We start from the raw sequence: 27,415 nt of genomic DNA, 5'->3' as shown, positions 1-27,415 counted from the left end.
AACATTAAAAAACTAGATAAGTAAAACAGATGTCAAGCTGAGAGCTTTATCAGCAGGATGGAATTGAATAAAGAGGCCCGATGCGCGCTCTTGATTTGGGGATGGTCATAGTAGTCCTCGACTGTTATCCAGTCCGATGCTGCCGCCTGGTGGCCAGAATTGGTATCACTGTGGGGTAGAGAACAGTGTCAATAAATGGATTGGATCATTGGTGTTACCTGATTAGATCAGTTAGTATTGATTGAGTATTAAAAGTTGCACTCACCAGGAATCATTGGGCCTTTACTAGCTTAGTCAACTGCAGAAAGAATTAACTTTATTAGTAATGACACAATAAAATAAACAATTAAAAACTCAAAAGTACATCTTAACAGTCTTCACCTCTTGCAACCCCAGCCTCAGCATCTGGTCCAGAAGTTCTGAAAGCAATACAGAAAACTAAATGAGGCTATATTGATATGTTTAAAGACCAATACTCAGAAACCAGCATTGTATTATTAATTATGTGGGCTACATAGAGTGCCTAAGCAGAAGCAGCTAGAGCCATCCCATGGGACCTTTTCTTGGAAAAAAAAAAAAATATATATTTATATTTATAATATAAACAAATTGTTCCAATTTGAAATGTGTCATGACCAAACACGTTTGTCAATAATTTGACATAATTTTAAGTCAAGAAATTCAGTTTGTCATAATACTCTAACACAGTTATTCCAGAACTAGTTTAAAGTTATTAAAAGAGGTGGAAATCACTATGAGTCTGGCCAGGTTGCGAGCCACAGCTATGTGAAAGTAAAGTTACTGTAATGAGTTCTGTAAGAGCTGGCATGCCAGATCAGCTTTGCAAGGTTTTGGTGAGTGTTAAACAAGTGTAATGTCGGCTAGCTAATATTAGCTAACTTAAGATAACCGAGATTAGTAAAATATGTTTTAAATTGACAAACATCATATGTGATGGTCATGTCACAATTCGATCAGGATCAAGAAATTATTTTTATCACGCCGTTCACATCCACTCATATTCTTTCTGATTTAAGGTCCCAAGGATGTTTTCTCTTCTTGCTTACGCTCTGGTTCTCTATTAGGACATGCAATGACTCAGGAAGACGTTTATCTGGCCAATCCACTATCTCGATTCCAAGACAGAATGGAGCCCTTTTATTGTTATTATCAGCCCAGTTTATCCCTTAAGGGTTCTCGTCATGTTTTTAATCTCTGCTGTTCCTTATCATAACCCATCTTACCCTGGCTTGGGGCTTGATTTGCAGTTGCATTTCCGGGCTGCATGAACACAGAAAATGTGAGACACCATTATGGAAAGCTTGTATGCCTGAAACACTTGTGTCTCTCCTGAAGTCATATGGTACATTATGTACATTCTGAATAGCATTATGGGGTCTTAAGACCACACCTGAGAAGTTGCATGCAATACACTGGACAAATCATCTATGGTTAATATATTATGGGAATACATGGGAAACTAAAGAATATGAAAAGAATAGAACCAGCACACTTGTATAAGCCTGAATAAACTTTACTTGACAATATATTTCGAGCATCTGCTCTTTGTCAGGTCAAATTTGACCGGTTCTATTTTTTTCATTGTGATTATTACCTAACCCAGCACCCCAAGAAGTGATGTGCATATCTTTTCTACTTTTCAAACTGCTCCCAGTCTGGACCCTCGCCCCTGTCCCGGACCCCTGGCTCACTCTGCTTGTCCCTGTCCAGACCCCTGGTCTGCTCTGCTCGCTCCTTGCTCCCGGTCCAGACCCTCGCCCCTGCCCCGGACCCCTGGTTCGCCCTGCTCACCCCCTGCTCCCGGTCCAGACCCTAGCCCCTGCCCCGGACCCCTGGTTCGCCCTGCTCACCCCCTGCTCCCGGTCCAGACCCTAGCCCCTGCCCCGGACCCCTGGTTCGCCCTGCTCACCCCCTGCTCCCGGTCCAGACCCTAGCCCCTGCCCCGGACCCCTGGTTCGTTCTGCTCGCCCCCTGTTCCCGGCCGGATTCCTGACCCTGAGCTCCTGTGCCCCCTGGACCCTCCTGGACCCTGAGCACCTCCCCTCCTAGTGACTGTTCCTACACTCCCCCCAGAGACTTTAACACTTTGTTCACGTTGTCACCTGGCTTTGTTCTGCCTCCATGTGTTTCGTCTTGTTTTCATTGTCTGGTCTTCTATGTCTATGTTGGTTTGCGTCCTCCCTGCCCCAGCTCTAGACACCAGTCCTTCACTAGTCCCACGTCACTCCAGTCCCTCTCCACTCCCTGTCCCTAGTTCTCTGGTCACCTCTAGCTCCCCCTTCTGGTTTCCCTGAGTTTCCTGTCCAGTACCATTTCAAGTCCCAGCCTTGTTCCCTGTTCCCTTCCCTTGTGTCCTAGTTCCCTCTGTCCTTGTGTTGATGTCTTGTTTGGAATCCCTCCTTGTCTGGGTGATTGTCTGCACCTGTGTCTCGTCAGGTCTTGTTGTACGTTGTTCCTTGATTGTTCTCCCTGAGTATACCGTATATGCCCTCCTGTTTCCTTTGTCCTCTGTCAGTTCATTGTCTTTGTTAGTGTGTTGCTCCCCGTTCTTCCTCTGTTTATACTTTTACCCCTTTTATTTTTTAGAATAAAACCCCCTTTTAAACCAGTGCTGCCTGCTGTCTGCATTTTGGGTCCAGCCCCCACCACCCAACCCTTACACCCTCTCCATGTGCACTAGCAGAGGGAGAGGCCGGCGAGGAGGGCGGTAGACTGAGGGTGTATTCACACAGACACTATTTAGTGCGCACCAAACAAGCTTTGGGCCCGAGAGCGCTTCGTTTAGGCCTGTGTGAACACAGCAAAAAGCACTCAGGTGCGCACCAAAACAGCCACGCCGAGACCCTCCAGAAGGGGTGGTCTCGGAGCGGCTTCAACCGAATTCTTGTGCGCGCCAATTATGGTGTGAAAGCGCGCGACCTCGGACCGACGCAACTACCTTGTGCACGCCACATGTTTGACCTAAAAAGCTTTTCGTGACGCTCTTGCACCCGCCCCCAGAAAGATATTGACCAATGACAGCACTGAGCCTTTTCATGTGACTTGTGGTGCTGCATTTGGACCAGAGTAAAGAAAGTGCTGTGTGAAAGCAAACCGCAGTAGCTGAGAAATGAAAACAATGTATCACTTTCGCTTTTGGTGCGCATCAATGGTGCGCACTAACATATGTGAATACGCCCTCAGTCAGCCCACTGGAGCTCTATGACTGATTTATTACAGGCTGGTTTAGATTACAGGACACCTGGGGCGACCCGGTAGCTCAATGGGGAGGGGTGTGTACCATGTAAAGGCTAGTCCTTACCACAGCGGCGTGGGTTCGAATCCGGCCCATGCCCTTTGCTGCATGTCCCCCCCCCCCCCCCCCCCCTCTCTCTCTCCCACCTTTCCTGTCTGTTCTCTGTCCTGTCCTATCCCTAATAAAGCAGAAATGCCCTAAAAAATATCTAAACAAAAAAAAAAGATTGCAGGACACCAGTGGCTGTAGTAGTAGTAGTAGTGACTGTCATGGCTGTAGTAGTAGTAGTAGTAGTGGTGTAGTAGTAGTGGCTGTCGTGGCTGTAGTAGTAGTAGTAGTGGTGGTGTAGTAGTAGTAGTAGTAGTAGTGGTGTAGTAGTAGTGGCTGTAGTAGTAGTGGCTGTTGTGGCTGTAGTAGTAGTAGTGGTGGTATAGTAGTAGTAGTAGTGGTGTAGTGGTAGTGGCTGTAGTAGTAGTGGCTGTCGTGGCTGTAGTAGTAGTAGTAGTGGTGGTATAGTAGTAGTAGTAGTAGTAGTGGTGTAGTAGTAGTGGCTGTAGTAGTAGTGGCTGTCGTGGCTGTAGTAGTAGTAGTAGTGGTGTAGTAGTAGTAGTAGTAGTAGTGGTGTAGTAGTAGTAGTAGTGGTGTAGTAGTAGTAGTAGTGACTGTCATGGCTGTAGTAGTAGTGGCTGGCGTGGCTGTAGTATTAGGAGTTGTCGTGGCTGTAGTAGTAGTAGTAGTAGTAGTGGCTGTAGTAGTAGTGGCTGTCGTGGCTGTAGTAGTAGTAGTAGTAGTGGTGGTATAGTAGTAGTAGTAGTGGTGTAGTAGTAGTGGCTGTAGTAGTAGTGGCTGTCGTGGCTGTAGTAGTAGTAGTAGTGGTGTAGTAGTAGTAGTAGTAGTAGTGGTGTAGTAGTAGTAGTAGTGGTGTAGTAGTGACTGTCATGGCTGTAGTAGTAGTGGCTGTCGTGGCTGTAGTATTAGGAGTTGTCGTGGCTGTAGTAGTAGTAGTAGTAGTAGTGGTGTAGTAGTAGTGGCTGTAGTAGTAGTGGCTGTCGTGGCTGTAGTAGTAGTAGTAGTGGTGGTATAGTAGTAGTAGTAGTGGTGTAGTAGTAGTGGCTGTAGTAGTAGTGTCTGTCGTGGCTGTAGTAGTAGTAGTAGTGGTGGTATAGTAGTAGTAGTAGTAGTGGTGTAGTAGTAGTAGTGTAGTAGTAGTGACTGTCATGGCTGTAGTAGTAGTGACTGTCGTGGCTGTAGTAGTAGAAGTTGTCGTGGCTGTAGTAGTAGTAGTAGTAGTAGTAGTAGTAGTAGTAGTAGTAGCTGTCGTGGCTGTAGTACAGTAGTAGTAGTAGTAGTAGTAGTAGTAGTAGTGTAGTAGTAGTGTAGTAGTAGTGTAGTAGTAGTGTAGTAGTAGTAGTGTAGTAGTAGTGTAGTAGTAGTGTAGTAGTAGAAGTTGTCGTGGCTGTAGTTATAGTGACTGTCGTGGCTGTAGTAGTAGTAGTTGTCGTGGCTGTAGTAGTAGTAGTAGTAGTAGTAGTAGTAGTAGTAGTAGTAGTGTAGTAGTAGTGACTGTCGTGTCTTTATAGGGGTGGAGGGTAAAGCGGCGCCTGGAGGAGGGGTGTCTAGTGCAGAGTGGAGTACAGGACCCCCTCGAAAATAAGATGCTACATCTCAAGGCGCCATCCTATCAATAAATTCAATAAAACCATTTCAAATCAAAACTGATCTCAATCTTGTTTATCAAGACTGCAAAGAGAGAGATGAGAGAGAGAGAAAGAGAGAGAGAGAGAAAGAGTTTTCTGACTGGGTATGGGAGACAAATCCTGTACTTGACTGTGATGAGGTAAGACTTACTGAGGATGAGGACGATGCCGAGGACAAAGAGCACCACAGCGAATATCAGCCCCCCGATTCTCAGAGACTCATAATCTGTAAACAACAACAAGTCATTGTATAATCACAGCCACATAGTCTGTGTAAGGGGCCTAAGTACCGAGCATGTCCAGTGAAACCGTTCATCTGTATTGGGCTTTTCAGGTGCTGTGGAGCACATGGCTGTGTGTCTGTGAGGCTGTGTAGAGAGATATGATATAAATCATTCATATTCCTGGGAGAGCATTTCTCTCCATCTGCTACAGTCTACCAATTCACAACCTAACCATGAATACTCTGTCAACATCCCTGCTTTACTCATCATTGAGGACAGACTAGTTCTCCTAACTGAAGCTCAGTGTGTTTAACTTGTCTGTGTGCACAGGGGCGGTCCAAGCTCTCAGTGACTCAGCACAGCACCGAGAGAGACAGGGATTATTTCAAGAAATCAGTAAAAAAAAATAAAAAATAAAGACAGGATCAGAGCTGTCTGACGATTGATCTCCGGAAGCTTGACCCCTTAGGGTGAACGTTTTCCATCTCTCCTGGAAAAATGGAGGGAAAAGAACAAACCCTGCTTGACCTTCCAGATGTTTCCTGTCCGAGGTCTCACGTTCAGGAACCAAGATGGCTCCCGCCACACTCACCATACTGGAAGGCACTGTCGTAGTCTGGGAGGAGAGGAAAGAAAGAGAGAGGAGGGTTAACAACCAGGTCAGTCTAGAAGCATGGATGAGAAGTTCTCTTGAGCAGTTTGACAAGAGTCAAGCGGATGGAATATGGACTATCATAAACTGTTTTGTGGCATACACATGCATGCACACACAGGTCTAATCAGAGGGAAAGTAAACGAGTTGCCAATCCTGTTATGTCTAGGGTTGCAAAATTCTGGGAATATTCGAAGTTAGAAACTTTCCATGGGAATTAATGGGTATTTATGCAAATTAATGGGAATTAACGGGAATTAATGGGAATAAACTGGGAATTTTGGGGTTACATATATAGGCATAAATATATGCATTTTGGTTTGTCTTAGCAGACATGCAGGCAAACATTTCTTATACAAAAAGACTATTTGTGAGTAGAACTTTAATGGATTCTACAGCCCTCTTCGTGTGCAGGATGCTAGGAATTAGCTGTGCATGTGAATGCACAGTGCAGAGTTGAAACTGAATTTGCATTAAAGTTTTAATCAAGATCATGCTGCAAGATCTAGAATTGCATTTTATGTTTGTTTTTTCCCCAACTAGGCTACATTTAAGTTCTCTGTTATAGGGGTCCGCGGGGGTGTAGCGGTCTAATGCATTGTGTTCCGGTGCAGCTGCCCACTGGTGACTGGTGGTCTTGCCAGATCAGAGTATGGCCGGATCCCAGAGGGAGTGGCCTACTGGGACAACACTCCCCAAGAGTGGTTAGTTTAATCTTGACTTGAGGGTTCGTCGCACCACAGTTACCCTGTCGGATGCTGAGGCTGGGGTGTTGGAATTACAGTTGTGAGCTGAGAGTCAAGGAGTTGTCTCTCCTCTTCATATTGCTGACCGGCCGGGAAATGTAGCCCCAGTCAGGCCACGTGCCGAGCCGACGCGGTGAGATGGAACACCTTCAGTTTCGTTTTGTTGACGGGGGGTGGGGGTGGGGGGGGGTGCTGCGCAATTTGTTGACGGGGGGGGGGGGGCAGGCCATTCACCGCGGGTCAGGCCAGTTGGCGCTCCCGATGGCCAGTCCGCCACTGCCGGCCGGGCTGTGTGACAACTCCTCAACAAGTGTAATTGGACACTAGGTCAGGGTCAATTGGCTGCCAAATTGGGTGGAAATTTGATAAAATCCTAAAATAAATTTATAAAATAAAAAGTTGTTGCAAAAAAGCTGTTATAGGCTACCAAAAACGCAACCCCAAATTCCCGAGCTTTACTGCATGGTAAATTTCTGGAAAGCTTCCAGAAATGAACCCGAAATTTTCCGCCCCTTTGCAACCCTAGTTATGTCTGCAACTTCCTTGGTCATATTACCTGAGGAGCAAATGTATGTAAAAATGTGAATGAATGACATGACAGAGAGAGAGATGAACTGCGTTACCTCTGGTACTCGGGTTGTCCATTGACGATGCTGGAAAAGAAAGCGAGGAAGCAGTTTTAATGGACAGGCATACAGTCTGACTTTTTGTTGAAAACTATGTAGGCTCTGAGGAAATGTACACATGTAGTACCTGATTAAACTGCCTTAGCAGGCCCAGAAACTTCTAAAGAATGTAAATAGTGAAACTACTGTATTCTAGATAGGGCTGTCTAGCTGATAGGGCTAATATGAACTCCTCACACGAAGGACCCTCCCTATGTGGCTAGTTCCAGGGCCTGTGTATGCACCAAAGAACTCAGACACCATTAGGTGTACTAAGCATGACTATTACAAAATCTAGCCACATGTATCATGTAACACAGCCCCAATGAAATGAGTGCATTGACTCTAAAGAGTTATAACAGGCAGTTATGTAACTAAAACATTTCAAGATACCACAAACATTTCCAGCTGCAGTCAAACAGAGCCGGAGTGTGAACGTGTGTGTGTGTGTGTGTGTGTGTGTGTGTGTTTCTGTGAGTGTTTGTGTGTTGTGCAGCGAGGGCAACCATGTGGGAATAAACAAAAGGTTACTTGTCTCAGAGAGGCATTTGTGAAATGAAAAACGGCGTAGTCGCTGCGCTGTCTGGATCAGCCACCCACACATCCAGGTACACGGTTCGTGCACCAAAGGAGTTTAGGGAATTAGGTTAGGGGGTGAACAATCAATGCCTTCTAACAATGACCTTTCCCTTATCGGCTGACCTTTTCGTTTGGTTCTCCTCTAAAGCATCTTAAGAAACACACGTGAAAGTATTGTCTTCGATATAGAATGAGAATAGTAAACCACAACAGGCTGTACAGTAGAAGGACCATGAGTGCAGAGCAGGCCGACCTCGTTACAAGCAAACACATCCTTCCTCATCCGTCAATCTGCCATCGAAGCACTCCCTAATGAGGAAAAACAACCTATGTCGGGCGACTTGCCCGGGTACCAAGTCCCAGCCATGGCAAGCACAGTGTAAAAATGTGGAGCCTTGTGGTACCACAATATGACAAGCTTGGCTACCGGCCCAATCAGCGATTAGAGCAATTCCTGGCATGAGAAAAATAACTTTGTCTGGTCAGGAATGACCTCGTCTCACAGTGGTCTGGGTGAGCTGCAGTGCTTCAACGTACTTCAGTTCACAACTTGAAATCTTAACAAAATGTGTGTAGTTCAGTAGTGTCATATGTAGCATTGCTAAAGAAGACAACAGACTTCCCAGAGCTTTGACAAAGACAGGACACATTTGCAGCCCCATGCGATACAACTCTGAAGTCAGTAACAAAGATGACCATGCACTACCAGCGTCAAGGCAAAAGCACAAGGCCCACATGGCATTCCTCTCTGACACTACATAGAAACTTACCTGGCATCTCTCTGCCAAACGCTGAGCCTGTAATACATAAGCACACTAGACTGACTCATTTGAACTGCTGACGCTACAAATTAGCCTCCGAGTCTGTCTAGACGAGGGACAACAACAGAGGGACATTTGCCTAAATGGTTCTCTAAGTGTTGTGATGGTGGCCTGCTATTCTCTAATGGAATGTCCTGTTACGCTTGCTGTGCTGTTACTGAGCGTTTCCCCCAGGTGAACTGAAGTCACACAGAGGCGTGACTCAGCAGAATCCAGTCAAACATCATGCTGTCAAACTGGAACCAGGGTGTGAAAGTGACAGTACTCACCCAACGCCGGGGCCACACAGATGAAGAACGCCACCAACACTGAGCAATCCATTCTACCTGTCAACAAGAGAGAAAGACTGCACATTACAGTACCAGAAAAAACACACAAGGAAAAGTTCAGTGTACAGTTACAGTGCCAGTAACTCAATCTTTTCTTTCTTTGAAATCAATGTTTATCCACCTTAATCTCAAGTTGCCGACCAAACATGGTGGTCCACTGAGAACCACATGGAAAACTCCAAACAAATGTTTAGTCTAGACTAGTGCTGTTTAGTCTGGGTTCTTCACAGTCACACAGTCTTGTGTCTAGATGCCTGTGGATGTGAGTATTGCTGTGTACTAAACACATGCGGCTTTGTAACCACCGGCTTCTCTCCCAAGCATACACACATACACAGCACCTCAAATTCAACACCCACTGGTAATAAGCAAGGACTGTTCTGGAAATCAGGCCTGGCAAAGGTCTGGTCCATACCAGAATCTAGATCACACCATCCCAAACTTCTTGATGTCTGATTACTAGTTTGTGACCCTGTTCTGAGCCCTCTTGGCTTTCTGATCCATTATGATGCTTTTAATGAGCCCCGTTGACCTCTCTCACTGACCCATTGGGTTAACATTATTGTATGTTTAAGGTTATTAACGGTCTTGTCTAGACGCGTCTCAACCAGATCCACCAGGGTTTCTTATGTGAAGAGCCCCTGACTGGGTAAGGGAAGAGGGGTCTATTTTAGGCTGAGGACCTTGGGGCATGGGGACCTGACACTAGTGGGGTGCAGGGTATGACCAGTGTTGAATTGCAGTTGATATTTAGTCAGTGGGTTAACAGACATAATTCCTCAGCTTCTCTCTGCCGGGGTGTGTGTAGTCATGGCCCATGCTTGACACATACCACTGCTGGAGTCTGTTTTTCTCACACAGAGCATTCCTTACACATGTCTGCCAGTCAGTCTATTCAAATACATCCCAACAACATGTGTTTACAGGCTTAGCTTTCCTCACCAAATAACCACTCTAGTTGTTGTTGTGGCAGCACTGCACTGAGGCTGTAATACACCACAAATCTGTTCACGTCACAGAGATAGCAGGGTGGTCTAAAGCTCTCTCTCTCAACACAGATATACAGACATACCAAAGACTTAAATGTGTTGCCGTTACTCAATTCATGCATAAATACACATTTTTGCACTGGTAGTTCTCTTCTCTGGCCCAAGGCGGGGAGCTCTTCGGGGAGATGTGACTAGATCGAGTGAGGTGGTTTAGATTTGGAGAGATTTTTAGTTTAACACTCCAAACCTGAGAACATGGTTAACAAAGAGCTTGCCAATAGAGGTTTTAATCTTCTGAATGCAGCAAGACTTGCTGCAAAGCAGAAAAGTCTAATGATATTGTCAGCGTTCTGACCGCTGTACATGGTTTGAGATTGGGGGGAAATGGGTTTTACCTGATAAATTGAAGTGAACAACAACTATTACCTTGTATTAGCCTATTTGCCAAGGACATATTATTTTGGGGAGAAAGCCCTGAAAAGGCAAATAAAAAGAACAAACAATATACTTTACCATACAACAACTATTGTATTATTTTGTTAATTAGGCTATACAAAAGTGTTCACAAACGGTTGTGAAAGAGCTTGAATAGGGAAGTTCAAACTAACTGTTGTATAAGTTAAAAAACTTTCAGATAGGCTATCAATAAAAAAGTGTCTTTACGAACAAAACGTTTGGTAGCTTCCATACGCACGTTTTACGCATAGAGAACATGTGTACAGTAGGACATTGAAAGTGACTTACCCTGTAATTCACAACAGAGACTACGGGCTTCGGGCCGGGTATGAAGAAAAAAACAGCACTTTCCAACACCGAACGCACCTAAATATCCTACCACTGAGCTATAAAGCTGAAATAGGGGCGATTAACACGCAATGTAAATTATGCAAACAGTCGATTTTAAAATTTATGAAAATCGGATCCCGTTATTTTTCAGCAACGTGCAGTTATTATGGGAGGCGATAGACTGGTCTGTAGAGTGCCTGTTGGTCCGAAAGAGGGAGGGGGCTGGTCTAAGACGGGAGTCTCCGCTTCTAAATTACCCATGCCGTGTAAACAACTAGACGATCTGCTATGGAAAGAACAGATTCGTGATTCGAATGTCGCCGTTGTTTTATTTGTTTATTTACTTATTTAATTGTACTTTTGTGAGTAGCAAAACTAATTTAACTTTAAAGAAATCTGATTGCTTGGAAAGGCTCATGGCTTCATAGGGTCAGTCTCAGGTCAATCTGATTATCGTCAGCAATCTGGTCAAGACATACTGGCCTATATGCTTGATATTTATACCGTTAATTATGTCATGTCTCTCCTTTTGTTGCCATATGTAACCTATGCGTAGGCTACGCTGTGCCACAACAAAGTACCCCCAAGGATATACATTTAGTCTATTATTATTTACGTCACACTTTACAATAAGGGTCACAAAAAACATTAGTTAACTGTTAACTAATGCTTATTTAGGGTTAGGTTAGGTTACTAATGTTAATTAATGTTAATTAATGTTAATGTTAATTTAATCATCTTGTTAGTCTAAGTGTGAAGGGAATATTATCTATTTTATTTGACTTTCTGAGTGAGCAGCGTCAGAGTGCAGGGTGTCAGGTATTCCCTACCATGGTGAGGACTACCCTCTCCAAAGTGAACACTACTGTGACAAATTCCAAATGTAACACGCAGCTTTTGAGTGTTGATTGAAGTGTTTCATATTCAAAGCTTCATAGTTTGGGGAGAGGTTAGTTGTATAATGGGACAAGGAGAATATATATAACCACTCCACATATTACCACTTGAGGGCATGCCTCGAAAAGAATGTGGTTTGAATGGCAAGTTGTGACTGGTTCAGCCATACTAGTTCATTTTTGACAGTATGGACTATAGAGCAGCACAGGACATACTCTCGCAAGCTTATGGCAGTGTTATGTAATTATTCCTCTCCCACATGGAGGACAGAATATTCAACACACCACCAGATGGTGGTATTGATTCAGGACAAAATTAATGCTTTAATTCATTTATTCTTTTTCAGAAGAGGCTTTTGTTAAAGTTTTAAGAGTGGTATAAGTGAGAAACAATGCAGTGAGCCACCATTAAGAAATTATCATACCAAAAAAACTCAATAATTTCACATTCCTCTATAAGTGAGTGCAAAAAGATAAGATGAGATAAGATTCAGTCAGTCTGTACATAAAAAAAACAAAAAACTTTTGACCCCAGGAAGAGTAGCTGCCTTGGTAACAACAAAAGGGATACAAATAAACAATAACAAATAAACAAACAAACATCAATCCCATAGTTGTAGTCGGCTGACTGATAGTGTTGAGTCCCAGGATCCACGTCTTCTACAGGTCACTGGAATGTAAAGGAGAAACGATTACAGATTGCGTTTTCAGGCCTCTGGAAACCTGCCAAGTCAAACACATTAAGCCAAACTGAAGAGGGCGGGGTCACCGGGCCACTCCGGGGGACGATGTTTGGCGAGAAGATGGCTGATGGAGGCACTCAACAGAGACAACAGTGAACAATGGCTCCATGACAATACAGCAGCAGAGTAGACTACTTTTAATGATGATGAGGCAGACTGATGTGTGCAATCAGAACCAACCTCTAAAGTGGCCAGACTGAGGTCCAACAAAAGAAGACGGACCAGCCACACAAAGCCTCCCTTACGGACAGACACTGACGCACAACAATACAGATCAAAATGAACAGAGCCCAGATGAGGGCTTTTTTTAACTGTCCTTGGTTGACAAGCGATCACATTGCATTGCAAGTTCGCAAGCTTGGGATATTCTGATGGTCATTCCTGCCAGCCTTACCTGAATTTTAATCAGTAATTACCATGGGGGATTCTCCAGAGTTTCTTAATTAAATTGGACCAAATGCAATTAAAAAACACAATTTCATTCCCTTAAAAGGGCTCTGCAGAGTCTTTGTTTGGTACGCTGCTAAGAGAATAAACAGTTGAATAGTTGTAGCTCAACCTCATCTCCACCTTCTGATTTTGCTGGTGTTTGCAATTTGCATACGAGGTCATGATGGACTTCAAGATAGAAATCTAGAAAGAGTGAAGAGGGAGAGCTGGAAGGGCCCTCGATCTGGCAATCTCAAGTTCTCTGCTCCACATCGTTGAGAGACTCTCAGAGAGTTGGAGGGAATAGTTCTATTGTTCTATGTCAGAAAGCGATTCTAGAACCCACTAAACGCTCACCAGCTGGGGAAGTCCCGAGCCCTCCAGGAGCCGACAACCACAGCCACGTTAGAGGAGGATTTCCCATCTGCTGTCCTCATGTCATCCTTGGAGTTGTCGTTGTAATTGCCACAGGCGCCACACATTTTCCCGGCTAGGTTTTTGCCGACGGTTACGATGACTTCCTGGGAGACGGAGTAGGTGACTCGCATGGCAGAAAGCCTCTCGACGACCACCGCCCGGTCTGTTACTTGGACAGACAGCTGATTGGCCAATGTGATAGGGAGCGCCACCCTCTGACCGTTCACCTGTGAATCATGAGAAGCAGACGGATTGGTGGTTATTCCCTGTTCTCCTTCCACCACCCACCTCTACCTCCCCCCGCCCCCCCCCCCCCCCATCTCCACCTGACCTCCACCTCACCCAGGTTTGGCGTTCGCTGTTGACAGCGACGGTGCCGGCGTCCTTGAAGAAGACGTAGACGCTGGCCACGCCCGAGGCAGCCCCTCTGCTGCACGCCCGTACGTCCACCACCACGCGGAACCACAGGTCAGACGTGAGGTCACACATGGACGCCACCTCGAACGCGCCCTGGCCTCCCATTAGCCCCGCCATGCCGTCGAAGGACGTCAGGTGACCGGCGGGGCTGACCTGGCAGTGGCCTTGCTGGGCGTGGCATCCTCTGACCCTGTCCCTCACATCGCAGACCTCGCCGCTGGCACAGGCCAGCTTCTCACACTGCACCAACCCGGAGGTGTGGCACACACATTTGAAGCTGCAGCCTTTGTCCACGACTGTCTGGCCAATCTGGAAACACACACACACACTCATTCACATGATGGAACAGTCTAAATGTGTGCGTCTGTATGCTTGAAGTCTATTCATGTGCTTGAAGTACTTGTACTGTTGCATGACCACAAGCTGCCTTACTGTGACCTTGCCATATAAGGTTCTTCCTAACCTGGGAATGGTTACAAGTCCATATATGAAGTAGGAATAGCATGTGAATGACATGCAACACCTCACCTGTAGGTACCGCCCTTCGTAGAAGCATCCACAGGTCTCCATGGAAACACACTTATCGCCATCGGAGACGAAGCCCGGGTCACACTGGCAGCCCTCAAAGCAGGCGTCAGAGCAGGTGAAGGCGGACATCAGGGCGGCGCAGGAGTCGGCGCAGGTATCGGCACACAGCTCGTAGTGGCTGTTCGCAGGGCATGACGCAGCTGTGAGGGGGGGGGGACGGGGACGACCATCACAGACAACAGTCACACTCCGCACACGGGGCTTCTCGCAGATCCTAGAAAGGTAACGCGTAAAGCCCCAAACGCACTGGAAGAGTCAATTGACGCGCTTCATTTGGACTAGCCTCATTTGACTCGCCTCATTTGGCGCTCCTATGGCGCACTGCAGGCGTCAGCTTTGATAGGGAGCTGATTTAATTTAGATTGATTTGTCCCCATTTGACTCTCCAAAATGTAAACAAGTTGGGAGTAGAAGCGTCAAGGCAGTTTGACTCGCCTCAAAACGCTTTTGGTGCATGATCGGCCATTTAAAACAATTGGTGTACTTCAAAACGCTAGCGTCAGACTCTTCCAGTGTGTCTGGGGCTTAACGCGTGAAGCGGGTACTCACGGCAGAAGGAGGCGCTCCTCCAGGCGCGGATCTGAGCGCCGGCGTTCTGACAGGCGATGGCGTAGGCCTGGACGCCCTTACACAGGGTCTCTTTGTCTCCGTCCGTGGCGCACACGTCGTACACGCAGTGGGCCACGTACGCCGCCGGGTCCACCTTGCCGTGACAGGCCTGGAAGGGCCCGTTGGCGGCCGCCATGACACCGCAGGAGTCCGGTCTGCTGTACTGGGCGGCTTTGGCCTGGTGGCACGCTGGGCACTGATCCCCGCAGCCGCCGCAGGCAACGCCGGGGGGCCCCGCCGCCCAGGAGCGTCCGAACTCATCCACGCTGCCCGTCTGCCGGCCCCCGGGGAGGCGGAGGTCGTCCGCCGAGTGGCGGTTGTAGTCGCCGCAGAGACCCAGCATCTTCCCCTGGTAGGTGGACGGGACGATGACCTCCGCGTAGTACACAGTGTCGTAGAGCACCCGAAGGCCGAAGTCCGTCTGGAGGACCACGCTCCTGCCCTGGCGGACCACCGTCACGGCGCCGTCGCTGAGGTACAGGGGCAGGTTCAGCAGCTCGCCGTCCACCTGGACAGGAGAGAGGACGCGGGCGCAGCGTATAGACGGACGGCAGGTTTCGAGATCGGTACCAAAAAAAAACATGCATTCAAACCATAGAAGGTTTGGTTGGAGCGGTCTGTCTACTCACGATCACCCTCCAGTTCATCCCGTGTTCGATGCTGATGACATAGCCGTAGACCGCCACAGTTATCGTCTTGGTCACGGTGACCCGGCCGTTTCCGTACTTCTCGTTCCCCTCGGTGACGGCGAAGGGCGTGAGCTCGCCCCTGCCGTCAGCCTTAGCCAGCGTGTACGCGCAGGTGCCCTGGAAGTCGAACCGACGGCCGTCGAAGGACACGTAATGAGGGTCGCCCGACGCCACACACTTGGCCTCCCCGTCCGGGTGGCAGGCCTGCACCCCCCTCGCCACCCTGCAGCTCTCCCCGGCGCGACAGCGCGCCTTCTGGCACGCCACGGCTCCGTTCTCGCCGCAGCGGCACTGCTCCAGACACTGGGCCTGGGGGTAGAAGACCTCGCCCTTCCTGTAGTAGCGCCCGCCGTAGACGCATCCGCACTGGGCGATCGGCATGCACGCCTCGCCGCTCAGCAGGTAGCCGTCGTCGCACTGGCACGCCTCGGCGCAGGGCCGCTGGCAGCTGGAGGGGGAGGAGAGGCCGGCGCAGGTGTCGGGGCACCCGGGGGCACAGAGGCGGTAGTGGCTGTTGGCTGGACAGGCCAGCGCTGTGGGATGGGAGAGGGTGAGGAGGAGGAGGAGGAAGAGGAGAAGGGAGAGGAGACAGGTGTCGACCGATATGGACATGAGATGATAAGACGATTATGGTTACCGAGCGTGAAACAATACACTAACGGTTGAGTAACAGTTGAGTGACAGTTGGGCCCTGTTCGGCTTGAGAGAGGTGTGAAGACGCAGCTAAGACTCACGGCAGAAAGCGTGGGTCCTCCAGGAGCCGACGTTCGCCCCCTCGCTCTGACAGGCCGCCACGTAGGCCGCGATGGCCTCGCACACCATTCCCTGGTGACCGCGGTAGTGACAGGCATCGTACGCACAGTCCTCCAGGAAGCCGGCGGGGTCCACCCGGTCATGGCAGTCCACGAAGGGACCCGCCTTGTCGGCGATGACGCCGCAGTAGCGCTGGGCGCGGTAGGCGTCCCTCTGGGAGGCGGAGCAGGCATTGCACCACGCCCCCTGGCAGCCGGACGAGCAGCCCGGCACCTGGGCCACGCGCCAGCTCTCCCCCAGCCCGGCAGCGTCCGGGGCCGTCTGGCCGTTGCGCATGCCCATGTCGTCCCGGGGCTCGGTGTTGTAGTTGCCGCACAGGCCGCAGACGGCGCCCTGGTAGGTGTTCGGCAGGGTGACCCTCACCGCGCTACGCCAGTCGAAGGTCAGGACGAGACCGGCGGACGTCTCCACGACTGCAGTGCGGCCGCTACGGAACACGATGAAGTGACCGGGATTTTCCAACGGCAGCGACGCCAGCTGTCCATTGAGCTGGAGAGCAGAGAGAGAACGAGAGAAAGGAAGAGAGAGAGAGAAGGAGGATCATTCATAGGAGATTATACACTTAATAACTCCCCAGTGTTTACTAATCCAGACTAATACTCAGTTAAATCTTAGTTCAATTACGTCCGTCCGGATCATAAACTCAAAACGGATAATTAAATATAGCTGTGAAAGGAATTAACATGAGGAGGGAAGAATTAACACAGGGAGACAGAGCATTATCACACACACGTTTGACTGCTACTTCTGTTCCTGTATCTACAGCACTAACCCCACCACTTTTTACTGTACTGTACTTTACAGTACTGAATGTAAGGTTGGTTTCTGTATAGACCCCTGATCCTGGCTGCGACATATACTCACCAGGACCCTGAAGGGGTACTCCTTGCTGATGGTGATGGTGACGTCGTACATAGTGAGGGTGACGATCCTGGTGTAAGACACAGCATTGCTCCCTCGGTGCTCGTTCTGCACGGTCACCTTGAACGGGACGAGCCCCGTCTTCTGGGAGCACAGCGCCGCCAGCTGGTAAACGCACGTGCCCTGGAAGTCGAAGCGGCGCCCGTCGAACGTCCGGTAGTGGGGGTCGCCGGACGCCGTGCACGTGGCGTGACCGGTGGGGCGGCACGCACGCTCGCCGTTCGCCACGCCGCACTTCTCGCCGGCCGAGCAGGAGGCCTCGGCGCAGAGCACCATGCCCAGTTTGGCGTCGCACTCGCACAGCCGCCCGCAGGCCTCGTCCGCCCAGAAGCGCTGGCCGGGCTTGTAGTGGCGTCCCTGGTAGGAGCAGCCACAGGTCTTCTCTGGCACGCAGACGCCGGCGCTGAGGACGTAGCCCTTGTCACACACACAGGCCTCTTCGCAGGTGCCGGGGCAGGACTGGGGCTGGTCAGGGAAGGGGCAGGATGGCTGGCACGGACGGGCGCAGTCGTCGTAGTGGCTGTTGGGCTGGCAGCTCATAGCTAGGAGAAGGGATCAGAGAGAGAGAACGTTCTGGATCAGTGCAGCTGGGAGAGAGAGAGTGCTGGACACTACCCAATTGTTATCATCTCCTTTGATAACACGCCTCACTTTAATAGAAATCAAAACGAGCTGATCCTGGGGCGTTTACTCACGGCAGCCAAACGTGGTCCTCCATTGCTTGACCACGACGCCCTCCTGGCGACACTGCTCCGTGTAGGAGGCTAGCGCCTGGCACAGCGCCCTCCGGTCTCCCCTGTACACACACACGTCGTAGACGCAGTTTTCCGCGAAGGCCCGGGGGTCCACCTTCACGTGGCACCGCTGGAACACACTCCCAGCCTTAGCCGTGAGGGCGCCGCAGTATTCCTTCGCCTCGTAGAGGTGACGCTGGGTGATCTCGCACCTGGAGCAGTCCCTCGTGCACGTGTCCGCGCAGGAAGGGTCCCCCTCCTGGTCGGCCGTCCTCCAGCTCTTGGCCCAGGCCTCCACGGAGGGCGCCACCTTGCCCACCGCGTCCAGCTGCTCGTCGTCGCCGCGGCCGTTGAAGTTGCCGCACAGGCCGCACATGCTGCCGTAGTAGCTGCTGGGGAGCTGGATGACCAGTCTGTTGTTCCAGTCGTAGGAGACGCGCAGGCCGAAGTCCGTCTCCAGGACAGCGGTGTGACCGCGCTGAAACACGATGACCCGCCCCGAATTTATGTAGCAGGGCAGGTTCATCACCTCTCCATCCACCTGAGGGGCAGAGGGGGACAGGACATATGTTAAATATACAGACATACAGACATTGATTCACTTCATTATTCAGTCTAAACAAGCTTCCACTGTTTTCTGAAATGGGCGTTGCCGAACAGGGTGTCCTCAGCGATTAGTTCATCCCTAACCAATCACAGCACTCAAAAAAAACAAAAAAAAAACAAGGGACGCTGATTAGAGGTCTTCACGGGTCGGGTATACCCGAGGGACCCGAGACCCGACCCGAGACCCGTACGGGTTCGGGTCCACGTTTCCTCGTTTTATTATGGTCAGTCGGGTCCGGGTCGGATCCCATTCTATTACCGTCGGTCCCGGGTCTGTTTATCATTATATGTATTACCCGAGTGGATCTGAGAAGATCCGTGATCAGCGCAGCGCTGAATCGTTTCTTTTTTTTAATCATTATTTTCTTTTGGCGCGCAGCGCTGAATCTCACGAGAGAAACGCATGCGTGATTGCGAGTTGAGACAGAGCGGGGAAAATAGCAAACAAAGAAAGATGGACACCGTTAGCAGCTTGTCTGATGTTAAACTAAAGTTACAGAATAATGAATATAAAGAGGTCAAACCCACCGGCACCTCTTCTGTCTGGGCCAACTTCATGCATATTGTCAACAAAGAGGAGAAGAAAGTAGGCGCTGTTATAAATAGCGATTGATTTCATATAGCCTAGACTAGTTCTTCACGTTAGGTCTTTCTGTTTTGATCGATTATTTGATTGATTGTATGAGGCTACCATATGTTGTAGGGAGACTACGACCTGATAAACGTTTTTAGCAGTGTGGCATTTTAGTAGCAACTTTAAATAGTCTGTCGGATCCGCCGACCCGACCCGAACTCGGGTCTCTGTCCTACTCCTGCTCTCGGACATTTATCGGATCGGGTCTGTAATGTCTCGGGACAAATTCGGGTCGGTATATATATTTTTTTCAAATGATCGGATCCAGTCGGATCTCGGAACGAATTTATCGGATCCATTCGGGTTCGGGTCCGTCTTTTTGGACCCGAGAAGACCTCTAACGCTGATTAGCCTGGTTGGAATTCCAACCTAGAAATCGCACTGGACGAGAGCCTTTCCAAATCCTGTATCGCATTTTGAAAATTAAAGTGGGTGTGCGATTCATGGGCTGGAGCCAGGCTACAGACATACAGTACACATTAGTTCAAGTTCAAGTTTTATTCATCACATGCACAGAGATACAAGGTATCTAGCGTAGCATAGACATAATGGACATAATACAGTGGACGTAACATACAGTAGACATGGAATAGACCAACATAGATGCAAAACCATAATCACAAACATAGAGTAGTGCAATGAGAGTAGTGAGCTCCAGGGTAAAGCCTTACCATGACCCGTCCAATCTGGTGCTTGAGTACGGCGACGGTAGACCCGTACACAGCCACCTGGACCTCCCTGACGTATGAGACTCTTCTGCTGCCACGGTGGTCGTTCTTCTCGGTGATAGAGAAGGGCGTGAGGTCGGCCAGGTCGCCGCACGTCTTGGAGATGGTGTACTTGCAGGTGCCCTGGAAGTTGTAGTTGTAGCCGTCGAAGGTGTGGTAGTGTGGATCTCCCCAGGCCCAGCAGGTGCCCGTGTACTGGGGAACGCACACCGCCTCGCCCTTCTCAACGCGACACGTCTCCTTCACGCGACACCTGGCATCCTTACAGGGATCTATAGAGGGTCAACAAGGTCATCTTGAGCTAGTTAGCTTACTAGCCTTACCAGACTAGAGCAAGAGACTGGATTGTTTTTAAGGTTCCACGAGTGCATTCAGAACATGGAAGGTCTGCTTTTATTCATGGTGCTCCACATACGTGGAATAGCCTACAATTGACTCTGAAGCTTGAGGTGCTTCCTTCATTTATGGAGTTTAAGTCTCTGGCTCTGGATGTTTGCACTTCTCCTTGTAATTGTTTTAATGGATTTGATTGCTTTAATTGATTTGTGTATGCATTTGTTTTGTTTGTGTCTATTGTGAACTCGTCAACCCTGAAAATGAGGGAAACCTCAGTGCTTTTACGAGTCAAAATAAAGGTTTGAATTGAATTGAAAGTTAGAACGTAATAAAATGTCTATTTGACAGGTCAAATATATGATGTTCCAAATTAGAGCTAAATCAAAGATTAAGTGGGCCTTGCCTGTGTTGTAGCAGGCCCTGACTCCTTTCCTGACCATACACTTGGTGTCCCTGGGGCAGGAGTGGGGAACGCGGACCAGGCCCTTGGCTGGGTCACAGGTGCACTTCTGGCTACAGTCGTCCTCGTACACCACCTCACCAGGCTGTGCAGGCACAGAGACAGAGACACACATGACACAGAAAGTAAATGGTAAATTGCACTTAGACTGCACTTATACAGTGCTTTTATCCAAAGCGCTTTACAATGGCCTCTCATTCACCCATTCACACACACATTCACACACCAATGGCGGCAGCTGCCATGCAAGGTGCTAGCCTGCTCATTGGGAGCAATTTGGGGTTCAGTGTCTTGCCCAAGGACACTTCGACATGTGGACAGGAGGAGCCGGGATTTGACCGCCGACCCTACGATCATTGGACGGCCCACTCTACCTCCTGGGCCCTACCTCCTGAGCCCAGAGAGGACACAAATACGGCAGGATGTTCACGCTTCACCAGACACACTCACTCTATACCAGACACACGGTATTAACATCTCAGACGGCTGTATGTCAGTGAGCAAGGAAACACACAAACCTACCCTTCTCACTTTATCCAATAGAGAAGTCTTAACACTGACGTATTACTTTACTTCAGACTTTTACATTTCACCAAGAAGGGCAGATGCCGAAGAAGAGCCCATCTGTACTCCGTACCTTGTAGGTCCGTCCGTTCTCATAGCAGCCACACTGTTCCTCCTTGACGCAGGTCTGCCCGTTGAAGAGGAAGCCGGCGTCACAGTCGCAGACCTCCGAACACTTGGGGGAGCACGGGACTATTTCGGAGAGGCCCGGGCACGCCGAGGAGCAGGCGTATCCGCACACCTCATAGTGCGTGTTGGCCGGGCAATTCATGGCTGTGGAGAAAAACACAGAGAAAGGAAGGATGTGAAAACTGACGATGAAGCAAACAGTAGGAAACTGATATTACTACACAATCATGTTTGAAGTGGCTTTAGAGGGAGAGAGAGAGGGATAAGAAAGTAGAGGCAGGCTTTGCGTTCAAATGGCAGCGAGTCTCTTAGTGACTTACGACAGAACGAGGGCGTCCTCCAGCTGTTGACGTCCATCCCTGCCATGTGACAGTTGAAGGCGTAGGCGGCCACGCTGTGACACAGCACCTTCTCATCACCCTTGGAGGTGCACACGTCAAACACACAGTCGTTGAAGTAGGGGACGGGGTCCAGTTTACCGTGGCAGGCCGCGAAGGGGCCTTTAGGCGCCGTGATGACCCCACAGCGGGTGGGCTTCACGAACACGGCCTTCTGAGAGGGGCTACACACGGGACACGTGTTTCCGGAACACCCGTTGTTGCACACCACGCCCGGTATCGCCACCTTCCAGGACGCCCCGAAGGCGTTGATGTCCTTGGTGAGCTGGCGGTTGGGCAGGCGGAAGTCGTCGTCGCGGTTACCGTTGAAGTTGCCACAGAGGCCACAGGTCTTGTCGCGGTAGTTGCCGGGTACGGTGACAGTGATGTGGTAGATGAGGTCGTAGGTCACGATCAGGCCGAAGTCTGTGGTGACGGCATAGTGGTATCCCTGCTGGGACACTTGCACTCTCCCGTCGTTCAGACTCACAGGCAGGTTGTTGAACACTCCGTTCACCTGGGGGAGAGCAGACACTTGTGTGAAACAAGTTGATATCGAACGGCGTCGTTATAGAATATAAGCTCTAATCGGAGTGATTGAGATGAGGAATGGTGATTTCTGTTCTCACCAGGACTCCAAACATGTTGGTCCTGAAGATGAGAGTGAAGCCGTAGACCTCCAGGGCCACCAGGTTGGTGACAGACACCTTGGCGCTGACCTGGTTCCATGGCTCGTTCTCCACCTGCACTGAGAAGGGGGCCAGGTGGGTACCCTCCAGCCCGCAGCCCTTGGCCAGGGTGTAGGTGCAAGTGCCCTGGAAGTCGAACGCTCGCCCGTCGAAAGACATATAGTGGGGGTCACCGGAAGCCTGGCACACGCCCTTACCCACCGGATGGCACTTCCGGACTCCGTTGGCCACCTCACACTTCTCATTTGGACCACAGGAGAACTTCTTACACTCCACCTATGAACAATATATTGCATTTATTGAACACGAGATGAAGTATGTATTTCACTGAGATATATCCACCAAAAGGAAGTTCAGTATTTAACCAATATACACTGTTGGCCTAGCGCTGTCTTTGTGTCTGTGTGTACCTCTCCATCCGTTGTGCATTTGCACTCCTCATCACACTTCCCGTTAGGGTAGAACACCTGGCCGGTCTGGAAGTAACGGTCATTATAGATACAGCCACACTCGGCGTAGGGGACGCAGCGGTCCCCGCTGAGGATGTATCCCTCGTCGCAGGAGCAGCCTTCGTCGCACCGCTCCTGGCAGCCCTGGGGAGTGGCCAGGCTGTGGCAGGTGGCGGGGCAGTTGGAGCCGCACACCTCGTAGTGGCTATTCGCCGGGCAGCGCGCCTCTGAGGACGGGAAGATTCAATATCAGAAGACAGGATCTCATTCTACTTACTGTATGTCTGTCTTTCAAGAATGGCTCGTCCTCGAAGTATAAAATGAACCGCTCTCACCACAGAAATTGCTTCTTCTCCAACTGTAGACTTTGGCTCCGATGGCCTGGCAGTCTGAGGTGTAGGCAGTGACAGCCTGGCAGAGATAATCCTTCCTGCCCTTGTACAGACACACGTCATACACACAATCTTCAAAGTAGCCCGCTGGGTCCACTTTGGCGTGGCAGTCCCGGAACGGACCCTCGGGGTCTGTCAGGATCCCGCAGAACTCTCTGGTCTCGTACTGTCTCTTCTGGGTAACGTCGCAGTTAGGACAGACTCCCTTACAGCCGTGCACACAGCCAGGGATCTCTTCGACGCGCCAGCTGGCGCCAAAGTCTGCCGCCTTGACCGGGGCGCCACCACTTTTGGGCGTGAGGTCGTCCTGGGCTTTTCCGTTGTAGTTTCCGCACAGGCCGCAAACGGCGCCCATGTAAGTACTGGGCAGGGTGACGTAGATGGCGCTGTTCCAGTTGAAAGTGACCATAAGCCCGAAGGTGGTGGTGACCACCGCGTTCCAGCCACTTCTGTAAACTGACACCTGGCCTCCGCTCAGCCAAACGGGCAGGTTCACCAGCTCTCCGTTCACCTGAGGCAGATAAGAGGAAACATACCACAGGCCATCATACGTTATATCCCCGCAAACCTTCACGGGCTGGCCCACATCACATTGATTCCTATGTCATTCACACCGATGATTTAGCTACCATGACACATGTACGGTCCTCACCATGACCTGGCCTCGGTGCTCCTTGCTGATGACGATGGTCTGGGAGAAGACCTTCACCTCCACCAGCTTGGTGAAGGAAACCACCTTGCTGCCCCGGTGGTCGTTCTGCACCAGCACCTCGAAGGGCACCAGGCCGGGGTCCCTGGAGCAGAGCCCGGCCAGCTGGTACACACAGGTGCCCTGGAAGTCGTACCTCGTCCGGTCGAAGGTCACGTAGTGAGGGTCACCCGTGGCCTGGCACGTGCTGTGGGAGACAGGGCGGCAGTCTCTGATGCCATCAACTACCTGACACTGCTCCCCCGCCCGGCAGCCTGTGTTCTTGCACTCCACACGCCCGGTCTCCGGCACGCAGCGGCAGCGGCTCGCGCAGGTCTGGTCGCCCCAGAAGGAGTCTCCGGCGGGTACGTGGCGGCCCTGGTGCGTGCAGCCGCAGCGGGAAGCGGCCACGCACTTCCCTCCACTCAGAACGAAGCCGGCGTTACAGGTGCAGCTCTCCACGCAGGGCGCCTGGCACTTGGAGGGGGCATTGGGGTCGGAGCAGGTAGCAGGACAGGCATTTCCGTACAGCTCATAGTGGCTGTTGGCGGGACACCTGGCAGCTGTTGGGACAGGGGAGCTAGTCAGGGGGGGCAACAACATGCTGTCGGATTATGCGCCGTTCAACAAACATCACAAAGGTTTACTCACGGCAGTGTGCCAGTCTCCTCCAGTCGAAGACCTCGACTCCGGCCTCCTGGCAAGCCTCAGAGTAGGACTCCAGGGATTGGCACAGGAGATCCCTGAGGCCGCCTCCCATGCACACATCGTATTTACAGTTCTCCACGTAGATACGGGGGTCGATGACGCTGTGGCAGTGTCGGAACGCGCCATCCGTCACCCGGCTAATCACCCCACAGAACAAGTCTCCCTCCCACGTCTTCATCAGACTGTGCTGACAGCCCGCACAACCTCCCACGCACTCATCCCTGCACACAGCATCCTTCACCAGACCCGGGACCTTCCAGCTGCTACCGAACGCCACCGCTCCGCCCGCCTGCGAGCCCGACGGCGTGGAGAAGTCGTCGTTGGGGTTGCCGTTGAAGTTGCCGCACAGGCCGCAGGTCTTTCCGGCGTAGCTGTCGGACAGAGTGACCACGAGGCGGTGCACCCAGTCGTACTTTACGGTCAGGCCAAAGTCAGTCTCGATGACCACAGAGCGACCACTCTGAAACAGGACCACCTTGCCGTTGTCCACGGCCATGGGCAGACTCCAAACACCATTGTCAATCTGCAGAGGAGGAGGAGAGACCACGGAAAAGTGATACCATTACAATCACCATTCATAATTTTCTCCATCATTATTACCACATTCAAAACAACTACCATAATCATTATATTCGCAAGCTCTGGGAGAAAAATGACTGCAAAACTAAAAATGTCAATGATTCAATAATTAATTTGAAGAATAGACACTAATTCTAGGCCTTTAGCATGGATAACAGAGAGAGAGCCTTACCCTCACACGACCAGTCTCAGACCGAACCACCGTGATGGTGACTCCGTACACCTTCACTGTTACCAGGGCGACGTATGAGACCCTGAGGCTTCCCCTGTTCTCGTTTTGGGATTGGACCTCAAAGGCGGGCAGGCCATCATTGGCCACACAGTTCTTGGCGATGACGTAGGTGCACGTGCCCATGAAGTCGAAGAAGCGCCCGTCGAAGGTACGGTAGTGCGGATCCCCAATGGCCCAGCAGGTTCCAGTCTTGGTACTGACCACCTTCTCACCTCCTGGGACAATAGAACAGACTCCACACTGTACTGCCTATGGTGAGGACTACTGCAGTATGCTTGTTTGACTTTATAAATACAAAATACTAAAGGACATTATACATACTATAAGTGAAACACACTAAACGTTTCTTCAAGTTGATTATCAAAACACTTCTGTGATGGATACAGTGTACACAATAGTTGGAGGTCCCTTCACATTACCTGCCTGGCCCTGGCTGCAGAGTGCGGGGGAACCATAGCCATTCATCTGGGTGAACCCCACACTGTAGAGGGCAAAGGGTGAGCCCAGAGCCACCGTGTGTCTGTTGGCAGGGCGGCTCAGAGGGACCAGCATCTCTGCCCAGGAGAACTCGGTTTTTGGCACTGCCCTCCACGCGACGTTGCCGGGCAGGGCGTTACCATCGAAGCGCAGCATGGCCACCTCGCTGGTCTTCGCCACCAACAGGGCGTGGTTTTCGAAGTCGTCCTGGCCCTGCAGGAAGTAGGAGGAGCAGAAGCGCCCGGTGGGCAGAACGCCTATCAGGAAGGGGTCGTACATGCGGCCCGAGCCTAACATGACCCCGTTGAAGAACAGCAACACCTGGATGCCATGGTCGGCCTGGAGAATCAGGGAGTCCGGTTGGCCGAGTCGGTACTCCACTGTCTGCCCTCTGGCCAGCGTGATGGTTTCGCCATTGCTGCCCTTCTGCATTGTGACACGGGTGGGCTGTGAGGCCTGGACGTAGACACTGTCATAGCGACTCTGGACACTGATCGGAGGCACAATGAAGTTGGAGCCCCAACTGGTGACTGGGAGCAGCTGCTCAAAGACGTGGTTACACTTGGAGAAGCGCCAGGTGCAGGTGTGGCCTGTTGAGACAGCCACGGGTTGTCGCGAGGCCACTCTGGTGCCTGTCAGGTCATAGTAGCTCTGGAGCTGGACACTTTCATAGGGCTGGAGGTCCACAATCACCCTGCTCCCCGCCATATACTGCTGCCCCTGATACCTCATCGGGCCATGGGGAAACACCTCCACTTTGTTCTTCTCCTTCCCATTTGTCACGGAGAACTCCTTGAAGGTTCCCGTAGGCGTGCCGACGGGCGTGAAGATGAAGTACTCGGTGCCCCACTCACTCGTGGGATAGACAATGGAGGTGTCGGCCGATAAGCTCTTGTAGTTGAGGGCCGACACGGTCACGTCTGCCGAGGCCTCGATCAACACCGTCTTGGAGTGCCTCTGGCTGCCGATCATCTCCACGCCCTCAGGGAGAGCGACCGTGTCCCCTTCACCAGCACTCAGCATCTTCTCATGGGCAAAGTTTAGGCTGGGCACCTTCACAGTTACCTTGGTGTTGGCCTGGAGGGCATAGATCTGCAGCTGGAAGCGAACACCGGGGTAGTTTGGAAGGTAGTTCTGCATGACAGACATGGCGAACTCCCTCCCTGCCCACCCAGCATGGCACACACCTAACAGAGACAGGGACAGAGAGGACAAGACACAGAGAACGCATGTTCACAACAATGGCCTTTAAAAAAAGAGAAATAAATCAACACCCATAAAACCTATGTCTCAAAACATCTTGTGTGAAAATAAATTTGTGAAATGATATACGGAAATTAACAAGATGAATAATTTAATACAGAATG

General features: G+C 50.4%; 2 protein-coding genes across 2 annotated transcripts; both read right to left on the bottom strand.

Moving 5' to 3' along the window:
- Positions 1-269: 269 nt before the first annotated feature.
- On the bottom strand, positions 270-8,961 carry LOC311312172 (FXYD domain-containing ion transport regulator 6-like; the record flags this gene model as incomplete). Its single annotated transcript, XM_084442043.1, has 7 exons — positions 270-298; positions 382-419; positions 1,245-1,281; positions 5,105-5,179; positions 5,770-5,793; positions 7,199-7,228; positions 8,910-8,961. 7 exons carry the CDS (start codon positions 8,959-8,961, stop codon positions 291-293), a joined length of 264 nt encoding a protein of 87 aa, XP_084298169.1. The 3' UTR covers positions 270-290.
- Positions 8,962-13,165: 4,204 nt separating this feature from the next.
- On the bottom strand, positions 13,166-24,655 carry fcgbp (Fc gamma binding protein; the record flags this gene model as incomplete). Its single annotated transcript, XM_084442042.1, has 17 exons — positions 13,166-13,456; positions 13,572-13,955; positions 14,175-14,374; positions 14,784-15,351; positions 15,473-16,065; positions 16,267-16,834; positions 17,210-17,808; positions 17,962-18,541; positions 19,912-20,240; positions 20,708-20,849; positions 21,153-21,155; positions 21,402-21,601; positions 21,778-22,351; positions 22,464-22,799; positions 22,934-23,199; positions 23,308-23,875; positions 24,017-24,655. 17 exons carry the CDS (start codon positions 24,653-24,655, stop codon positions 13,166-13,168), a joined length of 6,840 nt encoding a protein of 2,279 aa, XP_084298168.1.
- Between the last annotated feature and the right edge of the window lie 2,760 nt (positions 24,656-27,415).

This window comes from Borostomias antarcticus (assembly GCF_949987555.1).
Source record: "Borostomias antarcticus genome assembly, chromosome: 8".
NCBI lineage: Eukaryota > Metazoa > Chordata > Actinopteri > Stomiiformes > Stomiidae > Borostomias > Borostomias antarcticus.
The sequence above is the reverse complement of the archived record's forward strand: the minus strand, read 5'-3'. Positions and strand labels throughout refer to the sequence as shown.